General features: G+C 47.8%; 1 protein-coding gene across 1 annotated transcript in view; it reads left to right on the top strand.

Moving 5' to 3' along the window:
* Positions 1 to 350: 350 nt before the first annotated feature.
* Positions 351 to 25,412, top strand: part of HK2 (hexokinase 2) — a 66,097-nt gene continuing 41,035 nt past the window's right edge. The window contains exons 1-2 of the mRNA XM_066377894.1: positions 351 to 884; positions 21,176 to 21,338. Coding sequence (XP_066233991.1) covers positions 822 to 884; positions 21,176 to 21,338 — 226 coding nt within the window. The 5' untranslated portion in view covers positions 351 to 821. The remainder of the gene's footprint in view (positions 885 to 21,175; positions 21,339 to 25,412) is intronic.

The raw sequence follows: 25,412 nt of genomic DNA, 5'->3' as shown, positions 1-25,412 counted from the left end.
CCAGACGGTACCTCTCTCTCCATGAACAGGGCGTGTGCTGGTCGGGTGACCAGTCTTTCCAGTTCCCCCACACACCGGGTCTGTGATCACGCGCCCCCCACCCACAGCTGAGCCTGACGCATTGGCGGCTCATGCGCCTTTCCTCCTCAGCCTTTTGCCACGGACTACACGTCGCATCCCTGCCGCCTGGTCCCGCCTCCCCCCCTGCCGCGCCCCTCTGGCTTGCGGGCTCGGGTGTCTGAGCGGCCGCGCCCACGGACCGTGCGCGCTGACTGGCTGAACTGCGGCGGCGGGCGGCCCGGGGCGCACACACCCTCCACGCGCAGCCAATGGACGTCGGCGCGTCACTGACTGGGCGGCTCGCAAGCCGGCAGCTTCTCAATAAGCCACATTGTTGCACGAAACTCTAGTTCAGGAGTCCCGGGGCGCCACTAGCAACGTCAAGTCACCAAGCCCAGAAGATCCGCTGGGAGAGCAGTACGCGTGTGAACTGGACAGGTCCGATCACCCTAGTGGAGTCGGGCTAAGATTCTTCCTCAGTTGAGTCTTAGTGATCCTGTGGCTTAAGCTAGAGCCTTGACAGCGGGACAACCGGACACGTCGCCGGGAGTGATTTTTGGGAGGCTTCTAGCAGTTGTGACCCGTTTCTAGAGACCCGAGACCTTTCTGCCGGGCGCACCATCGCTGTTAACTTTCTTTGTGGGCCGCTCAGACTCACCGGTCCCGGCTGCGCTGCCAAAGCTGTCTGACCGCGCCACCCTACTTCCCCACACGCGCTGCAGACTTGGTTTCTCAACTCCGCGCGGTCGGGCAGTGGCAAAATGATCGCCTCGCATCTGCTCGCCTACTTCTTCACGGAGCTCAACCATGACCAAGTGCAGAAGGTAAAGTAAGCGCGGGCGGGGGTGGCTGGCTCGCCTCTGACAAAGTTGCGAGGTTCCCGGCCCTCTCTCCCAGGTCCAGGCCGAAACTACCCTTCACTCTGAGGACACTGTTCTTCCCCATTTGAGGCGGAGGACGTAGATAAAGTTTGGGCGGCCGGGAAACTCCTGGACACGAGGAGCCACGTCCGTTAGACTCGGGCAGGCTTGTGCGCGCGTGCGAGGCACCGGGGCTCTCCGCACCGCTCTTCTTCCCTGCCATCCGGCGCGCGCTTGTGCCTTTTTTTTTTTTCATTGAAGGGCGGGTCACCTCGTTAGTAGTCGTAGACTGATGGCCCTTGTGAGATGAGACCCTCTTTCGCAGCCGTGTTCCGGCGAGAGCACGTGGGGAGAATCGTGGTTGGGGGAGGAGGCCCCGCCGCCGCGTGGGATTACCGGGAGGCTCCCGCGCTAAAGGACAGCGTTCTGGGGACTTGCGGTTCCCTTTAGAGTTTCACAAGGTCTTGCGGAGAGATCGACCCGAGACGGAGAGGGCAAAGAGACAGAGGAACTCCGCCCGCCGCGCCCCCTCCCCGGAACTGAGGTGTCCGGAACTGAGCCTCCGCTAGGGGCGTACAGACCCACCTACCCGATTACCCCTGCCTCGGAACCGCCCCGCCTTCCTTGGCCCCCTCGGCCCGCCTCCAAGTATGGGGGGCGGGTTTGGGATGTTACTTCTGGTACTCCTGTAAGTTACTCGCAGAGAACCAACTTCCCCTGTCATTCCTCCCCGTGCCCTCCCCTCCGTCTTTCTTGAGATTTTTGTGTTTCCGAAAACGAGCTTTTTCTTGCCCTTGGCCCTGACCTCTTTGTGCCCATCTCGTTCCTCCCACCCCCGCCACTACCCAGCCCGAGTTCGATCTGTGGACGGTCATTTACATAAGAAAGAGTCTCTGGCTGGGCCGCGTGCCTAGCTTTCTGTGCCTCCGGGTATGGGTTGGGGGTGGGGCCTGGCTGGGCCCAAGGCGCTCTCACTCTGGGGAGAATTGCTTCTGAAATGTTCGGGATTTCAGGATTGGCTCCTGGCCTTGGACTTCAGCTAGGATTTGAGAAAAGGGAATGGGCGGGGGTGGGGGGTGTTCAGTGCTGTGAGGAAATGACCGAGTCTTGCCCAGTTACATACTTGAAGTTTTTGTGTTTTGGTGGAAACGCAGTTTTGGAGAAATATCTCGACATTATCTTTTGCTTCGGCAACCTACTCTACTCCCATTATGGGTATCCTGAGCAAAGGACAGAATGGGGGGGGGGGGGGTTTACCATCTTGGTGTTTTTAGAGCCGTGTCAGATGAGCCCTGAAATAAAGCATGACGTTACTCAAGTCTCAAGCTGGAGTAGGGAGTAGCAGGTGGCTGTTTGAGTTGAGTTTTACTCTGCTTACCGATGGCTGTTACTAACGGATTCCTGGGATGTGGTCCTGCTCTGCACTTTAATTCAGTTTCTTTAAGAACATGTCTGTGAACTGGCAGGATCTTGGCAACTTTGGGCTTCTCTGCTTAAGAAGTGAGTTAACACTTGGGAAAGACTGTCATCCCTTGGCAAGTTCTAAAATGCAAAGCTGTAGTATATTTAATCCAACTGAGGTTCTTCTTTTACAAATTAACTCTTCCCCTATCTAGAGGAAAGAGGTTAGGAAGGGCACTGTGGAGTTGTTCCACCCTCCTGGCCTGGAAGGGGGCCATCTCTTTGGTCCCAAAGTGGAAAGAAATCAACCAGGTTATCTACAAATGAGTTCTAATCTCTGTTTTGTGTTATTTTTAAAACAGAGGACCCTGAGTAGGCCACTTTGCCTGTTTGGACTGTTAATTTCTTTTTGTACGGTGAGAATGACAACAATGGCTTTGTCCACTCTATGGACTTGTGATGATTAAGCACAGCCATGAAAAAACGTCTCTCTTGTGGGCTTCTCCAAGCTTGCAGCTTCCTTTCTGCCTGTGAAGTGTCTGGTGGACATTTGAATGTATTTCCTCTAAATTTTCCAATGGGGGCAGAATTGAGTTAAGCCTTTAACTCACCAGGTGTCAGAACCTGGGATTTAGCCTCCTGACTTAGGTGAGCATAGCTGTTTGATTCCAGCTATACATAGAAAATAGGAAGAGAATCAGAGAGAATATTTTGAAAGCATCTTTTCACGTTGCTGCTGGAAGGAGGAATTAGGAGAGAAGGAAGACACGAGTTCAATTTTAGAGGTTTTTGAAAAGGCCTTGATTTTGACTCTTCGGAAATCCTCATCATCTAACATCTTCTGGGTTTTGTCTGAGGCATAGAAAGCTGAGATTCACCTGCTCAGAACTATTGACTTTAAAGTTTCTTGATGGACAAGCCCAGTGTTTTTGTGCCATTAGAAGGGGAGAAAGGGTTAATTGTTCATTTTTTGTTGAGTGTCACTGAAACTCAAGAGCAACACATACTACATCTACTGTGTACCAGGAACTGTTTTAAGTTCTTTACATATGTTAGTTCATTAATATTTACAACAATGCCATGAAGTAGATAACTATTATAGTAAATCCTCACTTAATATGACTTTAAGTTAAATGATGTATTATGTAGTTAAATGAGGAATAATTTGTCACATTTGTTCAACTTGTAACTTAATACTTAGTATTAATGCTAATACTAACACTAATACTGTCCCTTCACTGCTCAGATGATAGCTGATGGTGGTAGGAATATTTTGTAGCTCCTGCTAACCATTCCTTTGTTTTGTTGTCAAACTTCTATTTTAGCAAGCTCTAGGAAGCACTTTTTTCTTTACCCTTGAATGAATTAAAATTTCCTTAGAGGCTCCTCAGACAAAGCCAACATTTTTTTTAAAAAACATTTTTATTTTTCTAAAGTTAAACTTTTTTTTAGCACCCTGAAGAGTTTGAGGGCAGTTAGGGGGCCTTTTCCAGGAGGGATCAAAACAACACAAACTGCATCAGTTTTCTTGAAAAATCTGGCAGTCAGAGTAATGAAATCTAATGTACTAAAAGAACTTGAGAATCCCAGAAAACTGGCTTCCTTTGTTCAGATACTTCTGGTTTAAAAGACAACTCTTGACAATGGGTTTCTCATTAGCATTGTTGAGTTTTGAAGTCAGCAAGTTTGGTTTGTTTTCCAACACTGTATGCTGTCTGTCTTTGCCTTTTCAAAGCGATGGGGTTGGGATGGGAGTTGGCAGATCAAGTCCCAGAGTTGAGACGGACTACGTCTTAACATCACATGCCATGGACCACAGGCATATTTCCTTGCACTCAGTGGCTGTTTCTGCTAACTTCTAGAGCAGGTCTCTCCACTACAGTGCTATTGACATTTTGGGGTGGCTGATCTTACATGAGGGGCTTTACCAGCCTATCTTAAATAGCAAGAATTCCACTTTACTGCAAAATGTGTTTCATTTTAGTCTTCTTTTAGAATAGTACTTTTCAACTACTAGTGATTTTGCCCCCCCCCCCCCCCCCCCCCCCCCAGTGAACTTTCTCAATGTTTGGAGATATTTTTAATTGTCACAAGGTAGGTGGGTGGCGATGTGTTGCTGTATCTAATTAGTAGAGTCAAGGGGTACAGCTAAACATCTTATAGTGCACAGAACAGCTCCTTCACAACTTCTGGCCCAAAATATGTATAGGTTGAGAAACAGCATTAGAAGAACATGGTCCATCCCCTTCAGTTTATGGTGTCCATAAAGCTAGTTGGTAGCTTCAAGTAGGACCATAACTCTCAGCTCTCAGTGTGCCATGTCATGGATCTGTCATGGTGGAATGGCCTTTTACAAAAGGTGAATTTAAGGTGAGGCCTGTAGATGCACAGCAGTCAGTGGGTGCCCATTACCTCTGGCAGAAGGGGGCTTACTTGGATTACTATTTTTCTGTCCTCAACCAGAAGAATGTGAGCTATATACGCACTCTGGGAAGTCAATGGAGGGAAGTCTGCTCAGTTGTCCCGAGGAGAGTCTCACCCTGCTATTGCTGGGGTTTGCATGGAGGCCAGGCATCCACCAGCCTTCTGAATAAGGCAGGCATATGTGCTGGATGAGCATGAGCTCAGTCACTTCCACAGCTGGGAGCAGAGGATAGGGGCCATTGACACCCACTGAGGGCTATAGTCCAGAAGTTACTGGGGAGGCTGCATGGTGGGGTATATAACCAGGCTTCCTGGGGTTGAATCCTGGTTCACTAGAAAACCATCTGTTGCACTTAGGCTGGTTAATTTAACCTTTCTAGGCCTATTTCTTCCTCTTATACAAGATGAAGTGTTAGTCCTGGCTGGATAGCTCAGTTGGTTAGAACATTGTCCTGAAGTGCAGAGGTTGCCAGTTCAATCCCCGGTCAGGGCACATACAGGAACAGATCAGTGTTCCTGTCTTTCTCTTTTTGTTTCCCTTCCTCTCTCTCTCAATAAATAAAATTTAAAAACTGGAGAATGTTTGGATAACACCTTAGTAGGGTTGTTGTAAGGATTAAAAAAGAGTTAAGTATGTGAAGCTCTCAGAGCTGTGCCTGACACATGATCAATACTTTATGTGTTCAATATTAGTACATAGAGAAAGACACACTTAGATACTCTTGCTGTCCATCTGGTCAGGAGTAAAAGATATCCTACTTTTTTCCTAAGGGCTTTTAGGGCTTAGAGGTTCTGGCCCGTTTATGTTCTCTGATGTCAGATTAGAGTAGAAGACAGGGAGGGCAGAAGAGTGGGAAGTTCCTAAAGGAAAGATAGAAGGAAGCATCCTCCTTGTCCCTTCAACCTCTAAAACCTCTTTCCTGGCCAGAGGAGAGCCATCTTTGAGCTCTTCCTCCAACTTGCTTTCCTTCTGGTCCTCTGGGGAGGTAGTACCCCAACGGGGGAGTCTCTGGGATGCCTTTGTCATTGGTGCACCTCAGATTGCAGCGTCCTCTTTGGGAAGCCAGGAGGGTCACAGCTGCTGAAGAATCACACCTTTAGTTCAACCCCTTTTCACTGTAGAAACCTAGTCTCTTTCTCCCAGAGGGCAGGACAGAGGCTCCCGGGGCAGTTGCTGAGGCCATTTTTGCCAGAGTTGGCCAAAGAGACACTTGCTCATCCTTCGTCACATCTGCCTCAGACTCTGGGCTTCCCATGGGAGAAACCGTTTGAGCTGCCCTGTGCTATCATAGGTCCAGTCACAGTAGGTTTTAGTCTCACTGACCTCTGGGGTTTCACTGAAGGGACTGGTCATTTCCACATTCCTTTGGCAAATTAAGTGGAGGGTCCCTGGCCATTTTGGGCCTCAGCAGAGAGCTTTTTGCTCCTCATATATAGACTCTGTTCTGTCCAGTGTGACCCCCTCCTGACACTAAGAAGCTTGGGGTTCTTTTTTTTTATTATTACAGATACAGAGGGATAGATAGGGACAGACAGGAAGGAAGAGAGATGAGAAGCATCAATTTATAGTTGTGGTACCTTAGTTATTCATTGATTGCTTTCTCATATGTGCCTTGATGGGGGCAGGGGGGCTACAGCAGAGCGAGTGACTCCTTGCTCAAGCCAGCAACCTTGGGCTCAAGCCAGTGACCTTGGGCTTCAAGCCAGCGACCATGGGGACATGTTTATGATCCCACGCTCAAGCCAGCGACCTGTGCTCAAGCTAGTGAAGCTAGTGAGCCCACGCTTAAGCAAGCCTGGGGTTCTTTTTTTTGTGACAGAGACAAAGGGAGTCAGAGAGAGGGACAGATAGGGACAGACAGACAGGAAGGGAGAGAGATGAGAAACATCAATTCTTCATTGCGGCTCCTTAGTTGTTCATTGATTGCTTTCTCATATGTGCCTTGACTGGGGGCCTTCAGCAGACCAAGTAACCCCTTGCTCAAGCCAGCGACCTTGGGTCCAAGCTGGTGAGCCTTGCTCAAACCAGATGAGCCCGCGCTCAAGCTGGCAACCTAGGGTCTCGAACCTGGTCCTCCACATCCCAGTTCGACTTCCTCTCCATTGCGCCACCACCTGGTCAGGCAAGCCTGAGGTTCTTGACAAAGCCAACGGCACCCTCTTTGTGGAACCCAAACTATTCTCCTCATCCTTGTACAGCCTTTGTCTTGTCTAAACCCAGTGAGGTCTCTTGCCTTTGTTCCTGTGGGAACAGGAGCCAGAGAATCCTGTTTCCCCTGGAGTGCTGCCCTGTATTAGTGGTGGCCATGCTTTCTGCACTTGTATCTGTGTATCTCTAAGCATACCCTTGACGTTCCTTCCTTGGAGGACTTTGATTATCTTGGAGTTAACGAAGAGTAATCAGGACTGAGAGCCTGGCCTGGGATCCTATGGCACCCATGCACTCACCCAGCCTTCCTGCCCCTCCTCACTCTCACCCTCAGCTCAGCAACCCCTCCCCAGTCCCTGTTCTTGGGCCTGTTCCCAACCTCTTCCTTCTGGCATCTCCATATTGTCTGATAGAGGACTGAAGCCAGATAAGCCATTGGGCAGCTTTACTTAGGGTTAAATGAGGGCATTTGAAGCTGCCACTTATCCTTTCTCCCATTTGAGGGACTTTCCCCTCCTGCTTCCTGCTTCCTCCCCAATTTTCCTGTCTCAATGCCTCCCAGCCATGTCCCATCAGTTCCTTTCTCACCTCAATTCCGAAGGTCTAAAGATAAACATTGCACTAAGTTCCAGGCCCTGTCTATGTACTTTACTGTAACTCAGGCCTTATGAAGAACCCAGGCATAGAAAAGAATGGCACCTTGCTCAAGGGCAAGTCAGAATTCAAACGTAGGCAGTTTGATTCCAGAGCCCAGGTCCTAAACCCCAGCATGGGGCTCCCCGGGACAATCGGAGATGGCCATTTGTATTTCAGTTTCATGGGGTTATGAGTCAGGTGGCAGTTGAGAAGGATGACCTTTGGGGATATCTAGTCCAAACCCATCATTTTACAGATGAGGGAAAGGGTCCCTTACTGCTGTGTATTTGGGGAGCAACCCAAGCTTGCACAGGACAAGCTCCAGAGCAAGAACCCAGTAGCTTGATCCCCATCCTCTTTCCTTTCAGCCCCATTTGCCAACGCGAGTTCTTCTCATCATTTAGGTGTGGGCTCTCTTAAGAACAGAGTCATGGTTTGCTTTGTGGCCTGTACCCAGGGTGACCCTTGGATTTATTGTTCAAACTCAGTCACTTTTGAGAGTGAAAGGGGGCTCGTAAAAATTAGGGGATATAGGCCCTGGCCGGTTGGCTCAGTGGTAGAGCATTGGCCCAGTGTGTGGAAGTCCTGGGTTCGATTCCCGGTCAAGGCACACAGGAGAAGCACCCATCTGTTTCTCCACCCTTCCCCTTCTCCTTTCTCTCTGCCTCTCTCTTCCCCTCCCTCTGCCAAGGCTCCACTGGAGCAAAAATTCGCCCAGGCGCTCAGGACGGCTCCATGGCTTCCATCTCAGGCGCTAGAATGGCCTGATCACAACGGTGGCCTGGCCACAATGGAGCAATGCCCCAGATGGGCAGAGCATCGCCCCTGGTGAGCATGCCAGGTGGATCCTGGTCCGACGCATGCGAGAGTCTGTCTGCCTCTCCACTTCTAACTTCAGAAAAATACAAAAAAAAATAAATAAATTAGGGGATATTTTATTGCTTTATATTCTTTTTTTGTGTGTGTGTGTGACAGAGAGAAGGACAGATAGGGATAGACAGACAGGAAGGGAAAGAGATGAGAAGCATCAGTTCTTTGTTGTGGCACCTTAGTTGTTCACTGATTGCTTTCTCATATGTGCCTTGACCAGGAGGCTACAGCAGAGCGAGTGACCCCTTGCTCAAGCCATCAAACCAGATGAGCCCACACTCAAGCTGGCAACCTTGGGGATTCGAACCTGGGTCCTCCGCATCCCAGTTTGGCACTCTATCCACTGCGCCACCACGTGGTCAGGCTGCTTCATATTCGTTTTGAAATATCCCCTAATATTTGTGAGCAGTATAGTTACACTGCTATCACAGTGTAAACTGAGATTGTCCTGGGCTAATGGACCTATGGCTGCGCTGCCTACAGTGGGCACAGTTGTGGGGTGGGCGGGCAGACTGGGAAGGTCTAGGGCTGAACATGGTGCAGGAGGACAGCCCTGAAGGGATTTGGTCCAGCAGGTGGACTGTGGGTACCAGACAGGTGTGGGGCTAAGGGAGGCAGAATCTGGTTCTTAGGAGACCTGGGGTACTAGCAGGGCTGACGGGTGTGTGGAGAGGAAATTGTGCTGCTGCCAGTTTCACGGACAGCTAGGACCCAGGCCTGAAGACCAAGGTCAAGCTCAGATCCCCTGGGCAGTCTGGAGTAGCCAGTTCTTCCCTTTCACCCAAGTTACTACCATCCTTGACACTCCTATGGCCCCCTGTATGTAACTAACAAATATGTCTTGAGCACCTACTGTATTTCAGTACTGAGATAGTTAGCTGCTGGCCTCACAAATATGAAATTGGGAACATGTAGTTAGTGTCTTTAGTCTTCTGGGACCAGTGAGGGTGACAGTCACAAGGCATCAAAAGTGCATTGGCATCATGGCTGGGGAATTTGGAAAGGCATTTAGGAATGGGGGCCATTTATGCTGGGCCCTGAAGGGCAAGTGGGAGTTTGTTAGGCCAGAGGAGAAGAACATTTTAGGTATGGGGTTGGCACAACACATTTCTAGCCTTTGCAAGGCAAACACTCCTCAGGATTGTATTGATGTGTGTGACTTAAATTATTATAAATCTGTATTTTATACAGGGAAAGAAACTGCCTACTCTCTTCCTTTACCTTCAGTTTGTAATTTTTGCGGACATATTTGCCTCCCACCAATAGACTGAGCCCCTTGCAGGCAAAGACTGGGGTCTCCTTGATGCCAGTGTCCTCAGGGCCATGTACATCTGGGACACATTCCTTCTTTGCACTGCTGCCCCACACTTGGAACAAAATATTTGCAGACAGGAGGGTCCCAAGACAGGTGTCCCAAATGCCCATCTACTGGACTTCTGACAGATGCTGCTGCCTGAAGTCTGGCTGTAATTTGATGCAGCTGAGAGCAAGAACTGGAAGAACAGGAAGCCCTGTAACTCACAACAGTGCAACAGGATCCTGGAAGAAGGCCTGTCGGCCTACACTCATGCTGCCATGCCAGGCTGGTCAGGGCGCAGTGCTGCAGAGCTGGGATCTCCCTGAGGTGGCATGGTGGGCCCTAGTCCCCAGTCAGGGTCCGCCTTGTCCCATCTGAAGCAAGTCCTGTGGCAGATCTGTGACTTTTGGTTTAACTGCATTGCAGAGGACTGGAGCCTTGAAGAATCCAGGAGCTGCTGTTTCCTTTCCTCTGCAGCTCACCTTTTCGCTGCGCTTTGCCCAGCCGTGGTCTTCTCAGGTGTCTGTGAAGGCGTTATTATTAATGAGGTCGCTGACAGCAGTTACTTGGCTTTCTTGGCCTGGGCACACCAGGTGAGGACACTCAACTGTCCACAGGTTGTGTGGGTCCTGCCAGGGACTTGGCCTGCAGTTTGAAGAAGCTTCTCCAAACTTTGGTTTCCTCATCAAAGATTTGTGGTAAGACACTGGCAAAGGAAGAATGCAAAAATGGAATTCTTTCAAAACTAAGCTGCAAGCAGGTGTGAGCACATAGTCACTGGACGGCTGTGTGTGGTTGCATTTAGATTATGGCTCTTTCCTCTAGTTTGACCTCTTTTAAAGTCTGATCTCCTTTGGCCCTCTGACCATGTTTGGTGGGGAGACTAGGTCCAATCAGTGCCTTGCCATTTTTTTTCTTCCAATATTTTTAAATTAAAGTATGATATGCACAGAAAACTTCATACACCAGGTAACCACCACCCTGATCTAGTCACAGATCAGCACCAGCACTAACCACCACTTAGTGTAAGCATTATGCTGACACGTACCAGCATAGGTCTATATCTGTACTTAGTTTAAATGGACTTAAATGCAGTGTATCTCCTATTAGGTCTGCCTTCTTCCCCCCAACTTTATGTCGTGGGATTCACCTCTGCATGTTGTTACAAGTGGTGGTAGGTGATGTGGCCCTGCCCCTTGTGTTATAGCCGTGCTTCTATGTCCTAGGCCCTGATGCTTATATATTTGGGGAGTTGCTTTTTTTTTTTTTTATTACAGGGACAGCGAGAGAGTCAGAGAGAGGGATAGATAGGGATAGACAGACAGGAACGGACAGAGATGAGAAGCATCAAGTATCAGTTTCTCGTTGCGACACCTTAGTTGTTCATTGACTGCTCTCTCATATGTGCCTTGACCGTGGGCCTTCAGCAGACTGAGTGACCCCTTGCTCAGGGACCTTAGGTCCGAGCTGGTGAGCTTTTTTTTTTTTTTTTTTTCTCAACCCAGATGAGGTCGTGCTCAAGCTGGCAACCTAGGGGTCTCGAACCTGGGTCCTCCGCATCCCAGTCTGATGCTCTATCCACTGCACCACCACCTGGTCAGGCGCTTTTTTTTTTTTTTTTTAAAGTTGGGCTTTGACCTTTATTTCTTATAGTCAGAACTCATGCGAACCCTGACCTCTTTGCCCCAATTCTTCTGCCCTGGTCAGTACTGGGGGCTCTTGGAGAGGGTGAGGAATAAAGAGCTACCAAGACAATGTCGACAAATGCCAGGAGATCTTGGGATAGGAAGGAGATGAGAAGGAAGTAGAAACAAGGAAGCAGAAACAGGAGGTGGGTGGAGGGGGAGTTGCTTTTTATTGGACTAGGTTACTTGAGTTTATCTTTCTACCAGGAGGGTGTGTCCTATGGAAACAAACATTTGCTCCATCATGTATTTTCTGTCTGCTTACTAAAAGGATTAGGTGATATGGTTCAGCTTCCGGTAAAAGATTTCTAGCTCTGGCTGGATAGCTCAGTTGATTAGAGCATTGTCCTGAGGCTCAGTGGTTGCTGGTTCGATCCCCTGTGAGGGCACATACAGGAACAGATCAATATTCCTGTCTCTCCCTCTCCCTTCTTTCCTCTCTCTCTAAAATTAATAAAATAAAGATAAAAAAAATTAAGCTTGATCGGCAGTGGCACAGTGGATAGAGCATTGACCTGGGATGCTGAGGTCTAGGTTTGAAACCCCAAGGTTGCGGGCTTATCTGGCTTGAGCGTGGGCTCACCAGTTTGTGCGGTTGCGGCTTGAGCATGGGATGGATCATTGACATGATCCTGGGGTCTCTGGCTTGAGCCAGGGTCATTGGCTCGTCTGGAGCCCCAGGTCAAGGCACGTATGAGAAGCAATCAATGAACAACTGAAGTGCTACAACTACAAGTTGATGCTTCTCATTTCTCTTCTTCCTCTCTCCCTCTTTCTTGCAAAAAAAAAAAAAAAAAAAAGAAAAAAGAAAGAAAGAAAGATTTCTAGAAGAGTCATGTCATCAAACAGGCAGGGATGATTACCAAAAAACTTAAGACTGCCTGACCAGGTGGTGGCACAGTGGATAGAGTGTCGGACTGGGATGCGGACGACCCAGGTTCAAGACCCCGAGGTTGCCAGCTTGAGCGCGGGCTCATCTGGTTAGAGCAAAAGCTCACCAGCTTGGACCCAAGGTCGCTGGCTCGAGCAAGGAGTTACTCGGTCTGCTGAAGGCCCGCGTTCAAGGCACATATGAGAAAGCAATCAATGAACAACTAAGGTATCGCAATGCACAATGAAAAACTAATGATTGATGCTTCTATCTCTCCGTTCCTGTCTGTCTGTCCCTGTCTATCCCTCTCTCTGACTCTCTGTCTCTGTAAAACAAACAAATAAACAAAAACTTAAGACTAAGGGTAGTTCATTATACAGAGCTGTGAGCTTTCTGACAATCAACAAAAAGGACAGCTGTCCTTGAATCAGTCATTTCAATTTCATTGGCCTGTAGCAGGAAGCACAGCAAGTCTAGGCAGCCAGGCTTTCTCTTGACACTAACCCTATGGAGAGTTGGCTGGTGAGTGAACAACTCAGCCACCTTACACGGTGGACTGATCTTTATGATCCTTCTTTCCCATGATCCCTTGATTAAAAGCAGTAGGATTAAATCATACTAATTATGAAGGCATTGCATTTAGTAGGTAATGTTATGTAATGATGGTGAGTAGCTTTCTGGTTCTAGAATTCATAATCTTCTAAGATCTTGGGCTTGCCCATACCTTCTGAACCTTTTCATTTGACCTCCCTACTGTCTGTAGGCCAATATATACACTTACTTTGTATATGAATGTCCTTAGCCCAGAAGCAAGTTCCCCTGAATGCTGATCTCATAGCCCACAGCTGTTATACTTCCCATGGACTGCCTGGTATTGTGTTCGCCTTTCTTATCCACTGAGACTGATCACTTCATTCATTTCAGAGACCTTTATTGGGTCTATAATATGAGCTGAGTTCTGTGTTATTTGTGAAGTCTTAGCACAAATCTTGATTTTCTTAAAAAAAAATTTTGACATTGTGTATGTGAGTGTGTATACGTGTGCGTACATGTGTGTGTTTTGTCTTTGTATAACCATTACAACTATCCATCTCCAGAACTGATTTTTTTAAAAATTATGTTCCTGTACACCATTGTGCTTTGCACAAACTAGTTTTCAATAAAGGCTATGAAGTGGGAAAAGCTGGGATTCTAGCACTGTTCAGAGACTTGGGGGTTAAACAGTATGAATCTTAAAGGTTTAGATGTTAAAGTTTCTTTTCCACTTCCCTTTGAAACTCCCTAAGGTATTCCAGGTAGGATTTGCAGTAATTTATATAAGAAACTGTCAAGTTGGAATAGTGTTCTCTTCTACAAATAAATAGTTTGATAAGAACAGTTTTCCCACTGGGACTCAGGAACCAGGCAGTAGCCACCAGCTATTCAATCGGAATTGGCCTGCAGAATGACAGAGGCCCTTCTGGACTTGTAGTAGGATTGTCATTTGTTTTCATTTTTGGCAATGGAGTCAAGTGTCTGGGGATTCAGATTCTAGTCTCAACTGTGTGGCCTCGGGTAAGACTTCTTCCTGGCATCAGTTTCTCTGAGGTCTCTTTTCATTCTTGCCTCTAGGCCAGGCGTCCCCAAACTACTGCCCGCAGGCCGCATGCGGCCCCCTGAGGCCATTTATTGGTCCCGCGGCACCTCTTTCATTGGTGGTCAGTGAGAGGAGCCCTGTATGTGGCGGCCCTCCAACAGTCTAAGGGACAGTGAACTGGCCCCTTGTGTAAAAAGTTTGGGGACCCTTGCTCTAGGCCATTCCCTCCAGGGCTTCTGCCCAGACCTGGCTGGGGCTGAATCTGACCCTCCCAGGCCGCTGTCCACTTTGAAGTGGAGCCTCTACCTGGGTGACCTGCTCCCTCTGTTCTTTGCATCGTTACTATGGCATGATTTCCTCTCATTTTAGGGTTTGCAAGTCTGGAGGAAAATGTGGGCCCTTAAAGATATGGGCTTCCCATGTGGGGTATTATCCTGTTTCAGAGAGTATGGGGTTAATGTCCCTTTAGAGTCCCTCCCTCCTCTACCCGTAATTTTGTAGAAGTGGGCATGTCAGAGTGGTATGTTATGGTAAGAAAAAGAACTAACCAAAGTTGTTCCATGAGGAAGGTCTAATCTCCTCAAGATTGCTAAGTAGATGCTCTCTGAAACAGTTTTCTCTTTCTCTTTAATACACACCCTTGCCAAGCGGGCAGGTGGCTTCCCATACCTCAGTCAGGCTTTGCTTCTGGCCTACCTGTTTCCCAACCCTAAGTGACCCCTTCTTTCTCTTTTTGTCCCCAATAGAGATTTATAAATTTTTTTAAAAATTTTTATTTATTTATTTTTTACAGAGAGAGTGAGTCAGAGAGAGGGATAGACAGGGACAGACAGAGAGAAATGAAGAGAGATGAGAAGCATCAATCATTAGTTTTTCATTGTGCGTTGTAACACCTTAGTTGTTCATTCATTGCTCTCTCACACGTGCCTTGACCGCGGGCCTCCAGCAGACCGAGTAACCCCTTGTTGGACCCAGCGACCTTGGGTTCAAGCTGGTAGGCTTTTGCTCAAACCAGATGAGCCCGCGCTCAAGCTGGCGACCTCGGGGTCTCGAACCTGGATCCTCTGCATCCCAGTCCGACGCTCTATCCACTGTGCCACTGCCTGGTCAGGCCCCAGTAGAGATTTAAAGAGAACTGGCCCAATGTTATAGGTCACACGACCACCACAAAAAGGGATGGGACAATTTAGGGAAACAGCCTCTGTTTTGTTATCACTGAATGTGACTAAGTAGAGTTAAGAAATATCCTTGATCCTCCAAGGGTGCCACTTGGCAAGGGGACACTAAGAACAAGAGGAGAAAGGCGCAAAGAAAAGAGGGGTTGTAGAGCTTTACATTTGTCACCAATCTGTGCCAGTGACTCTGTTGTGTGGGGCTATTCATCCTATTTACAGGGAGGCAACAGGCTCAGGTGGAGAGCAACTCGGCCAATGTCACACAGCTGTACAAATGCTAACGCAGGATTTGAACACTTTGTCTGGTGCCACAACCTGTACGTCACCACCAGCAGCTACAAAATGAGGGTTGGCCTGAATGTTTCTGCTTTGATAATTTCCAACAAGTATAAGGCTTGTCTTTTCAATTCTCAGTATCCATGATCAACCCAGGTCAATTTCACACTTAGCCTAATATATTAACTACTGACTTTGAAACACCCCAGGCAGAAAAGTGGTAAAAATGACCTTTAAAGAATGTTGATCAGATCATAACCTACCATTATTACATTATTGGCATGGTAGATATCAGCCCAAGGAGAGGGAAAGATGTGTTAGCACCCAGACCTAAAGGTGTCAATTCGATTAATCTGGAGTGGATCTTTGGAATTCTTAATGATTTTTAAAAAACTCCTCATGTCATTTTGATGTGCAGCCAAGTTGGCAATACTTATCCCAAGTGGCAGAATGGGGACTAGACAGAGGTTATCAGAAAATAGATCTTACACTGAAGAAAAGCTTTCTAACAACTAGAGCTGACCGCCAGTAGAAGCTAACGAATTTAGCAAAGTAGTGAGCCTGTCATGCTTGGAAGTATTCAAACTTAGGTTCGATGACTTCCTGGAGTGAGAGAGACAAACTAGACAAACTTGAATGCTGCTTGTGTTCAGTGGAATTAAACTGGTTTCCCAAGGGCCTTTCCTTTCTAAGAGTGAGTATTTTTTAGCCTTAGTCCTACTGTCCCAAGTACATTTGGTATCTCCTAAATGACTTTCTCCCATGACTTTGTGCCTGCTGCTGCCTCCCTCTGGCTGCACTGTGGCGGAAAGTTGGCAGGATTCTGCACAGTACATTCACTTCCTTCCCATTCTGGGAAATCTTTCTTTGTATGGAGGCTGCTTTTCGTTTCTGACTCCTGCCTCCCTTACCTCTTATCCAGCAGAACAGTGTCAGCCAAGGCTGGGTGCGCCCCAGAGATGTGCTTAGGAAGCTGTGGCATTAGGTGATTAAACATCCCTGCCCAATTGAACCTAATAAACTCAGGGTGGTGGATACACCATCATTCTGTACAAGAGGGGAAGTTTGGGCCAAATTGCCAAAGTTGCATTTTCACAGCTGTTCTGTATGTATCCTTTCTCTTAATCTCATGTGATAAAGAGGAAATTGAGGCCCTATGGTCATCCAAGAAACCACAAGGCAAAGAGCGTCTGTCCATGCTAACAGGGCTCACAAGAAAGGTGAGGTTGTTGGTTCCAAGGATCTGGCTTTAGAGCCAGACACACCTCTCCTCTAGCTCTGCCCCCTCACCACCAAGTGACCTGTTACAAAAGGACAATAGAGGTCAAGGCAGTAAAGCCATAGGTTGGTGTCTTGCAGGTTAGAAACGCTTGCTAAATGTTTAAGCTGCTGTAACTATCGGCATCATTTTCATCTGTCATTGAACACTGACAGATGATTATAATCAGTTGGGTAAAGAGCACTATGACTGAGTCAAGGTTGACTCTTTAACTTGTTAGTCTTTGAGGGTTAAAGATGAGAAGCATCAACTGGATTTCCAATGAGCCTTGTCACAGCTTAAACACCAAAGTTAAACTAAGAATGACCACTGTAGAATTGTGACCACTCCACCATTGCTCTTTTGTGAATGTGACCTCACACCCCAAGGAGTGATGGTACAACCTCTTAGAAGGCAGTACAGGCTCTGCTCTCCCATGCAAGAACTCTCCTGCTTCTCGTGCAACACCCAAGGCCCTCTATGGAGTGGGGAGTGGGTAGGAGCAAGGCTACCCTCTAGCCCTCTTCTCCTCTCTTTGGGAGAGTAGCAATGTGGGAGCTTCAACTTTGTCATATGTCAAACTCATGATAACGTCCAGAGACATGTCTGCTGCCCCTCTTCCCTCTGACTTGCCAGGCCAGCCCCATGGGCCCTGCCCTGCCACTGTTTGCCCTTCGTGTCTGCTTTGGGGAATGAAAGGAAGAGAAGATGGCTAGTTGGATGTTCTGCAATGCCATTTGGCCTCTGTAGATACTGCTGTTCTCCAAGAGAACGGGCATTTATCTAACAGAATGGACAAGAGCACAGGTGAGCCAGGCTGCCCAGTCTAATCCTGGCTTGGCCCTTTGTATTTGTGTGACTTTGGGCACATTTCCTTCCTCTTTTGGTAGAAAGTGGTTATAACACTACTCAGCTCACAGGGCTGCTGTGAGAATTAAATAGGTTAATGGGTATAAAACCTTGAGAACAAGGTCAGAGCCATGTAAGGGTTTGCAGTTATTATGTGGCCCACAAGGGCATCCTGACTGTTCCTGGATGTGGCCTGGTGTTGGCCTCTGATCTGGTGGTCCCAGACGTTGTACATTCACACCAAGATGTGTAAGCCATGAGGCAGCGTTCTGGGACCAGCCCAGCTGTCCTTGGATCCAGAACAGGCAGCCTCTGCAGTGATTAAAATTGTCCTGAGCCCAGGGTCACCAGGGATTTGTCTCCCACTCACTGTACCAACAGAGAGAGGGGACTTGTCTGAAGCTATACCCTTTGATCTCCTGGGGAGACTCAGGCAACACTGTGGGGAGTCAGGAGGCCAGGCCTCCTTAGGAGCATCCTGGCTCCTCAGTGTTAAAGGAAACTTACATCAGTGACCCAGCTTGGGCTCAGGCTGGGGCTGGTGCCCAACAGCCTGGGAGGCTGAGGCAGACAGGGGGCTCAAGGCAGGTAAGGTGCCAGGAACCTGAAATCAGACAACAGAATGGATGGTTGGACTCTTCCTGATTCAGACAGGTAGACTTAGTCTGGGGTAGCTCTTTAGTAAAGGCTGGCAACGGGGAGTGCTGGGGAATCCTCATTTCTGCAAATTGGAAACCCAGCATGACAAGCCTGATTCCTGCTGCGCACCCCTTCCCACCCTGTGGGAGGAGCTGTCTGCCGGTTTTGTTGTGTTGTAATCACGGGGCAGGGGGCAGTCGTAGAGAAGGGTGGGCCCATTCATCAGACTCCTTCCTCTTGCTTACAGCTGCTTTCAGCATTTCACTGTAGACTCTGGTCTTTCACCTCTTGGGATTTTACAAGAATGCTAAAAAATGAGTTCTGCTCAGGATATTTGAAATGGTCTCAGGAGGGCCAGTCTCATTATTCTACAGTGGCAGAAACAGTCCCAAAGAGAAGGACGTGCCCCAGACCGACAAGGAGTTAGGATATAGACCTGAAGAGAGACATGAGACATGTAAGGAGACACAAAGAAAGACACTGGGATTGCCCTTTTCTTAACCCTTTGAGTAGTGAGTTTTTCTCATGCTTGCTGACCCCCGGGAATGAGTTTTTTTTTTTTTTTTTAAAGAGACAGAGAGAGGGATAGACAGGGACAGACAGACAGGAACGGAGAGATGAGAAGCATCAATCATTAGTTTTTTGTTGCGACACCTTAGTTGTTCATTGATTGCTTTCTCATATGTGCCTTGACTGTGGGCCTTCAGCAGACTGAGTAACCCCTTGCTCGAGCCAGCGACCTTGGGTCCAAGCTGGTGAGCTTTTGCTCAAACCAGGTGAGCCAGTGCTCAAGCAAGTTGGCGACCTCGGGGTCTCGAACCTGGGTTCTCTGCATCCCAGTCTGACGCTCTATCCACTGCGCCACCGCCTGGTCAGGCGGAGTGAGTTTTTTTTCCAAAAAATAAAATTAATTCCAGTTATAGTTTTATTAACTTAAAATCATCTTTTTAAATAACCAATTTATGGAAACAAGAAGAACATATATTTGCCTTTTAAAAATTTTTTTTTACTATTTGCCTTTTTTAAATGTTGCCTTACACATTTTTAAAATAAAAATTTTTGTTACTTATGCAATTTTCGTGTACCTCCAGCTCGAAGTTTAAAGACATACATGTACGATCGTACTCTGGACGGTCAGGAGGCATGAGGACATACACGAACTTTACAACTCAAAAAGAAAGGATCAGACACCTCTTACTGTTTCTCTGGAAATCCTAGACTGCAAATTTGGTTAAAATAAAATCCAAGAAGACCTGACTCAGAGTGTTGGAAAATATCATAGACTATAATATTAATGAGAATATATGTCTGGGAAAGGTAAAATTTATGCTCCTTTGTCAGCATTGGGTAAGGGCAAAGATAGGTGGGCGACTGGTTTTACCCACAGAAACAACAGGGGTGGTGGTCATCAGCCAAGCTTTGCCTGTGGGGATCTTGGAGTTTTGGAGCTGGAGGAGCAGGGGCCCTTCTGGTTCCAAAGTTTGCTGATAGGGCTGGGAGGACCACAGTCTTCACACCTTGAGGGCACAGGGGGAGCCCAGCCCAAGGTTCCTGATTCTCTCTAGCCCTTCCTTCATGGCCAGCAGCCTCCCCTGTCATAGACACTACTGCTGAGGACAAGGATATTGTGGGAACTTGTGTGCCTTCTGGACGGCTTTTGGTCTGATCTTTCCCTAGCAGGAGAAAACTGGGAATATTTACGGGCAAGGCAAATGGGTGCTTCCAAGAAGGAAACTGGCTGAGAAGGACTCCTAATGCTTCTGGTATTATATCTGGGAAAAGCTCATGTAAATTTATGTTGCAAACAAGATCAATCAGGCTCTGTGTGAGGCTCCCGGGGTTCAGGGAGCAAATAGCCATGGCTCCTTTTGCCCTTGATGCTTATACTTGGACACTAATAAAAATATATTTCCAGGCCCTGGCCAGTTGGCTCAGTGGTAGAGCGTTGGCCTGGTGTGTTGGAGTCCCAGGTTCGATTCCCAGCCAGGGCACACAGGAGAAGCGCCCATCTGCTTCTGCACCCCTCCCCCTCTCCTTCCTCTCTGTCTCTCTCTTCCCCTCCCACAGCCAAGGCTCCATTGGAGCAGCATTTGCCCAGGCGCTGAGGATGGCTCTGTGGCCTCTGCCTCAGGCGCTAGAATGGCTCTGATTGCGGCAGAGCGATGCCCCAAGATGGGCAGAGCATCGTCCCCTGGTGGGCATGCCAGGTGGATTCCAGTCAGGCGCATGTGGGAGTCTGTCTGACTGTCTCCCTGTTTCCAACTTCAGAGAAATACAAAAAAAAAAAAAAAAAATATATATATATATATATATATCCAAATTGCAGATGGTTTTGTGAAGGGAATAGTCTGAGTTCTTAGAATAATGGGAGGCCAATTTTATTGGGAGGATCAGAGAAGGCCTCCATGGAGAGAGGCTTGAAGGATTGGTAAGAGGTCAGATGGCAGATTGTCAGTGGCAGATACAGAATTGGATAAGGAGCTGTAGGGCCCTTGTGAATAGGCTCCGAAGCAGGAAGGGAAAATTGGGTGAGTTGGGAAGCAAGGATAAGGTCTGCACAGGAGTGTAGAGGCATGCAATGAGATTAGTAGATGGGAGAGGCCAGGTCATACAGGGCCTTGGGAGGATTTCCAAGGGGTTTGGTTCTAATGGAAAGCCATGGAAAGGTTGAGGGTAGAAAATGGATGGAAGAGGTAAAGATAGTTGAAGCAGTTGGGGATTGTGTGATTCTAGGCAAGAGATGGTCACTGCTTGGCCTAGGTCGGGGGTTGACATGACTGGCCTCGTGAGATGTGTGAGGGGGAGAACGAGAGATGAGGGTCAGTAATGAACTCTCATTCAAGGATGTCTTAGCCATTAAGACTCAACCTTCCTGAAAAGAACGCTCCTCTTCCCTAATAGGCCTTTCTTCTAGTTTTACCATTTCCAGAAATAAAAGTAATCCTACTTTTCTAATTTTAATTTTTAGCTTAGTTTTTTTTTTTTAAAGACAAAGTCCTGTCAAATAGATTCTTGTTAAAAGGTCTTACATAACCTTCTGTATATAACAGCGTTTATTTGTTTGAAGTGCTGAGTGATGTTCCATGACCGAGATGCATACCATGATGTGTTTAACTTACATCTCTACTCTTGTTTTCCCCCTTGCGCAGGTTGACCAGTATCTCTATCACATGCGTCTTTCTGACGAAACCCTTCTGGAGATCTCCAAGCGGTTTCGCAAGGAGATGGAGAAAGGGCTTGGAGCTACCACCCACCCCACTGCTTCAGTGAAAATGCTGCCCACCTTTGTGAGGTCTACTCCAGACGGGACAGGTACTGCTCAGTGGGGCATGGTGGTGGACGGGATGGCTCCAGCTGCTCCACAGCTGGTGGGAGATTTGGGTGGCTTTGCTGAGGGACCTAAAGAACTGTATGACAGTGAGTGTTCTTCCGTGTGAAGCCTCAGAAGTCAACCCTGGCTCATTTAGGCGTACAGAGAATTTGACGAAGTCTGTGGGAGAGATTAGACCGGAAGACTGGGGAAGCTGGTGGCCTTGGCAGTCAAGGTAGAAGTACATCCTTGTCAGCCCAACCGGGGCCTCACTGCCAGGCATTTGCTTCCCTCTCATGTGCTGAGAAAGGCTGCTTGGCTCAGTTTGGGATTTTATGGTCCTGCTGGGATTGCACTCAGTGATGGTGATGAGCGACAAATGTGCCTATGATGGTCACAGCCAGGGACCATGGCAGTGTCTTGCCCACCTGACTGGCACATTCCATAGTCTTGCTAGAGTAACTGGTACAGATTTTCCTAGGTTCTTGAACTCCATGAAAAAAAGAGTATTAAAAGTCCAAATAAACTTGGAGAATGTGAAGAGCATATTAAGGAATTAAAGACTCTGAAGTTGTGCAATCAGAACCTGTCAAACTGTTTAATCCCCTTATTTGGATACAGAATTCCTATCTCATGGTGTCCTATCCAGCCAGTCATTGAATCAGACCAGAGAAAAGGGCCATGGTGGAGACTGAAGTGGAGGGTGGGTTGGGGCTAGATCACGGAAGGCTTTGCATGCCTGCTTAAAACAGTTTCTTCAGTAGCCATTAGGGAGTCACTGGCAGGTTTTGAAGGGGGGCGACAACTGTCTGGTGTAACAGGTGTCCTCAGTGTTATATGCAGAGTGAAGGAGGGGTGATGGCAGTCGGCCAGTGGCCCGGGTGGGCTGTGGTGAGCAGGCTGACAAGATTCTATGGTGATGCCAGGATGTTGTTTCTGGCTGCCTGGGAGTAGCAACAGCCTGAGAGAAGGGAACGGGGCCAAGTTGTGTCACACAGCTTGTTTCATTTAAGCCTCACAATAACCCTCCGTTTTAGAGGTGAGGTATCTGTGGGGCCATGAGGGGTGAAGGGTGTGGGACAGATACCCACTTCTAGAGGGGGAGAGAAAAGCCCGAGGGGCAGCTGCTGGGGCAGTGGAGGAGCCACCAGGGCCAAGAACCTGAGGGAGGAGAGAGTGCCAAGGAGCTGGCCACTAGCAAGGCGTCCACAGAGAAGTCCTGGGAGGGGGGTTGGGAAAGGGCACGGGACAGGGCTTGTTCACATGCCACATGCCTTCAGTATTTCCATCATACCTGTATCCTCGAGGCTTCCCTGCCAGATAGCCTCTGGGGACCTGATTTGTCTAACAAGACTTTGTACCTTTCTACGATTCCTAAAATAAGGGTGCTGAAACCTTGGGACCCAGTCTGGACTCAAGGGTGTGACCTTGTTCAGGGTTGTTCTCTCTCTGTGTGTGTGTCTCAGCCCTTCAAAGAGCTCCTGGAGGTGAGGGGCCTCCCCTACTTCTCGAGTCTCCCTCGTATGCCCTCTAGTTTATCACATTTATTGTACCTGCGACTCCCTCTGACTCGTGGCCATACCTGTTTCTATTGTTCCTACTTGACATTCTGATAATTTACCAACTTTTTAAGGCCAGAAACCTTGTCTTTATTTTAGGCACTAGTACTGAGCCAGTACCCTGTCTATTTACTAAATGTATATTATGGGTAAGGGCTTTTCTGAGCTCTTGTGTACACTAAATCATTTACTTTTCACCAAACCCTACAAGGAAGTAGGTACCAATTTTATCTCTACATATTTTTAGAGGAGGAGTTCAAAGCTTGGATGGTCAAATAACTTGCCTAAGGCCACATAGCTAAGGAGAGGCTGAGTCAGGATTCAAACTCATCTACGCCGAAGGTCGGGCATCAGGACTGCAACGCTGCCTTATGGGTGTGTGAGCACTGCCAGAGCACGCAGCACAGGCTCAGCTGAGATGTTTTTGAAATCAGGTTGGGTTTGAATGTCTGGCTTATCCAGGCAGGTGACTAAGTTTGCTGGAGAGAATAGGTGTGTGATGGGCTTTTTTCCTTCTCATCACTTTCCTGACATTGGGGGCACAGGGACCTCCCTCTGTCTCTTGAAGTTTGTACTGGTTGCCTCACTGCGTGGTCACTGAGCCTCCTTCCCTGATCTCAGGGCAGAGGCCTGGGAGCCCATTTGCGTCCCACTTCTCCAGCATGGAACAGCAGGTATGCTTTTGACCTCTGTGATGAGTTGCTGGGACTGAGGACAGGAGCCAGAGGCCGACTCCTGCAGCCTTCTCGGGCTGAAGGGTCTGGGACAGGACTTATCTGCCTGACCTCCTTTCCATGCGGAGACAGTAAGACTTTACATGACCTTTGTGAAACCCAGAGTGCCTCTTTATAATCGCACATTCTACAGTGTAAGCGGAGACTGTCTAAAAGGAATACTGTGTATTGAATGTTTTATTCACTTAAGCAGAGCAAGTGCCCATTTAAAGATGTGGAGACCAGACAGTAGGAAACCTGGCCCCTTGGTTTTTCACTTGCTGGAGGGCTGAGCTCCTCACCCCAGCTCTCTGGGACTCAGCCTTTTCTCTTTTTGAAAATGGGAGGAGGATCCAGCAGACCCAATCTGTTCTGCACATATACTAGAACGAGTGTGTTTGTGAATTTACACACAAAGTTCCTTGAAATACTATAAAGAGGGGAAAACTGAATATTCATCAGCTGGGCTCTGGTCAATTAATTTGGAATCAGTCCTGCAACCTACCCTAAAGCATGAAATAGATTTATGTGTATTTATATTCTGTAAAGTATGTATATATGTGCGTGGGCACAGGTGTAAAAAGTTCCAGGCACATATATTGAGCTACCAATACTGGTTGTCCTGGGATGTGATGTTGGCAATAACTAGTTAAGTTGAAAATGTGTGTGTATGACAACCCAGCACTTCCACTTCCAACTATACCTTGAGCAAACTCCCATATGAACTCGAGGTGACGTGTCCAAGAATGCTCACAGTGGTGTTGCTTATATATATATATATATATATATATATATATATATATATATATATTTGTATTTTTCTGAAGCTGGAAACAGGGAGATACAGTCAGACAGACTCCCGCATGCGCCCGACCGGGATCCACCCGGCACGCCCACCAGGGGGCGATGCTCTGCCCCTCTGGGGCGTCGCCCTGCCGCGACCAGAGCCACTCTAGAGCCTGGGGCAGAGGCCAAGGAGCCATCCCCAGTGCCCGGGCCATCCCTGGCTCCAATGGAGCCTTGGCTGCGGGAGGGGAAGAGAGAGACAGAGAGGAAGGAGGGAAGGGTGGAGAAGCAAATGGGCGCTTCTCCTATGTGCCCTGGCCAGGAATCGAACCTGGGTCCCCTGCACGCCAGGCCGACGCTCTACCGCTAAGCCAACCGGCCAGGGCCTGGTGTTGCTTATAATGACAGCAGTTTGGGAACAGTTTATGAGAGAGCCATGTGATGGCACTGGTACATAAATAAACATATGTAAATATGGCTACATCTAAAAAAACAATAAGTGATACATTATAGAAGAATGTGAACCTCATAGAAGTTGAATGTCAATGAAAAGAAAAACCCTTCAGAGTAATGCTATCCATTGCTCATGACCATGCACACATCATAAGAGTATTTGAACTGGGAAAGGTATACTGGATAAATGTCAGGGGTTGCTTTTGGAGAGAGAAATGGAGCTGCGGAGGGGAACATGAGAGTGTGTAATCGAAAGTGTCAACATCAAGTCTTTCAGTCTTACGTTTCTTAGTGGGATTCTTTGAGTTATGAAATGACAGCAAGGGCCAGGGATGCTTCAGTGGATGGCGCCTATCAAAAACGAAAATTCTGAAGAGGTCTTAAAGAGAGATCAAATAAAGTAGAAGTGCCTCTGGGGCTAGAGAGGGATTTTCCCTGTACCTCCCATTAATGAAACACCTTCACTCATATCTGTTTTATATATTGGACATGATATTTAAAATAAATTCAAATTCTCATTTGTTATTGATTCCCCAGTAAAGTGCTGAGAGGGGCAGAGTGTGCA

Source organism: Saccopteryx leptura, chromosome 3 (genome assembly GCF_036850995.1).
Source record: "Saccopteryx leptura isolate mSacLep1 chromosome 3, mSacLep1_pri_phased_curated, whole genome shotgun sequence".
Lineage (NCBI taxonomy): Eukaryota > Metazoa > Chordata > Mammalia > Chiroptera > Emballonuridae > Saccopteryx > Saccopteryx leptura.
Note: the sequence above shows the minus strand (reverse complement) of the source record. Positions and strands in the feature narration are given on the sequence as shown.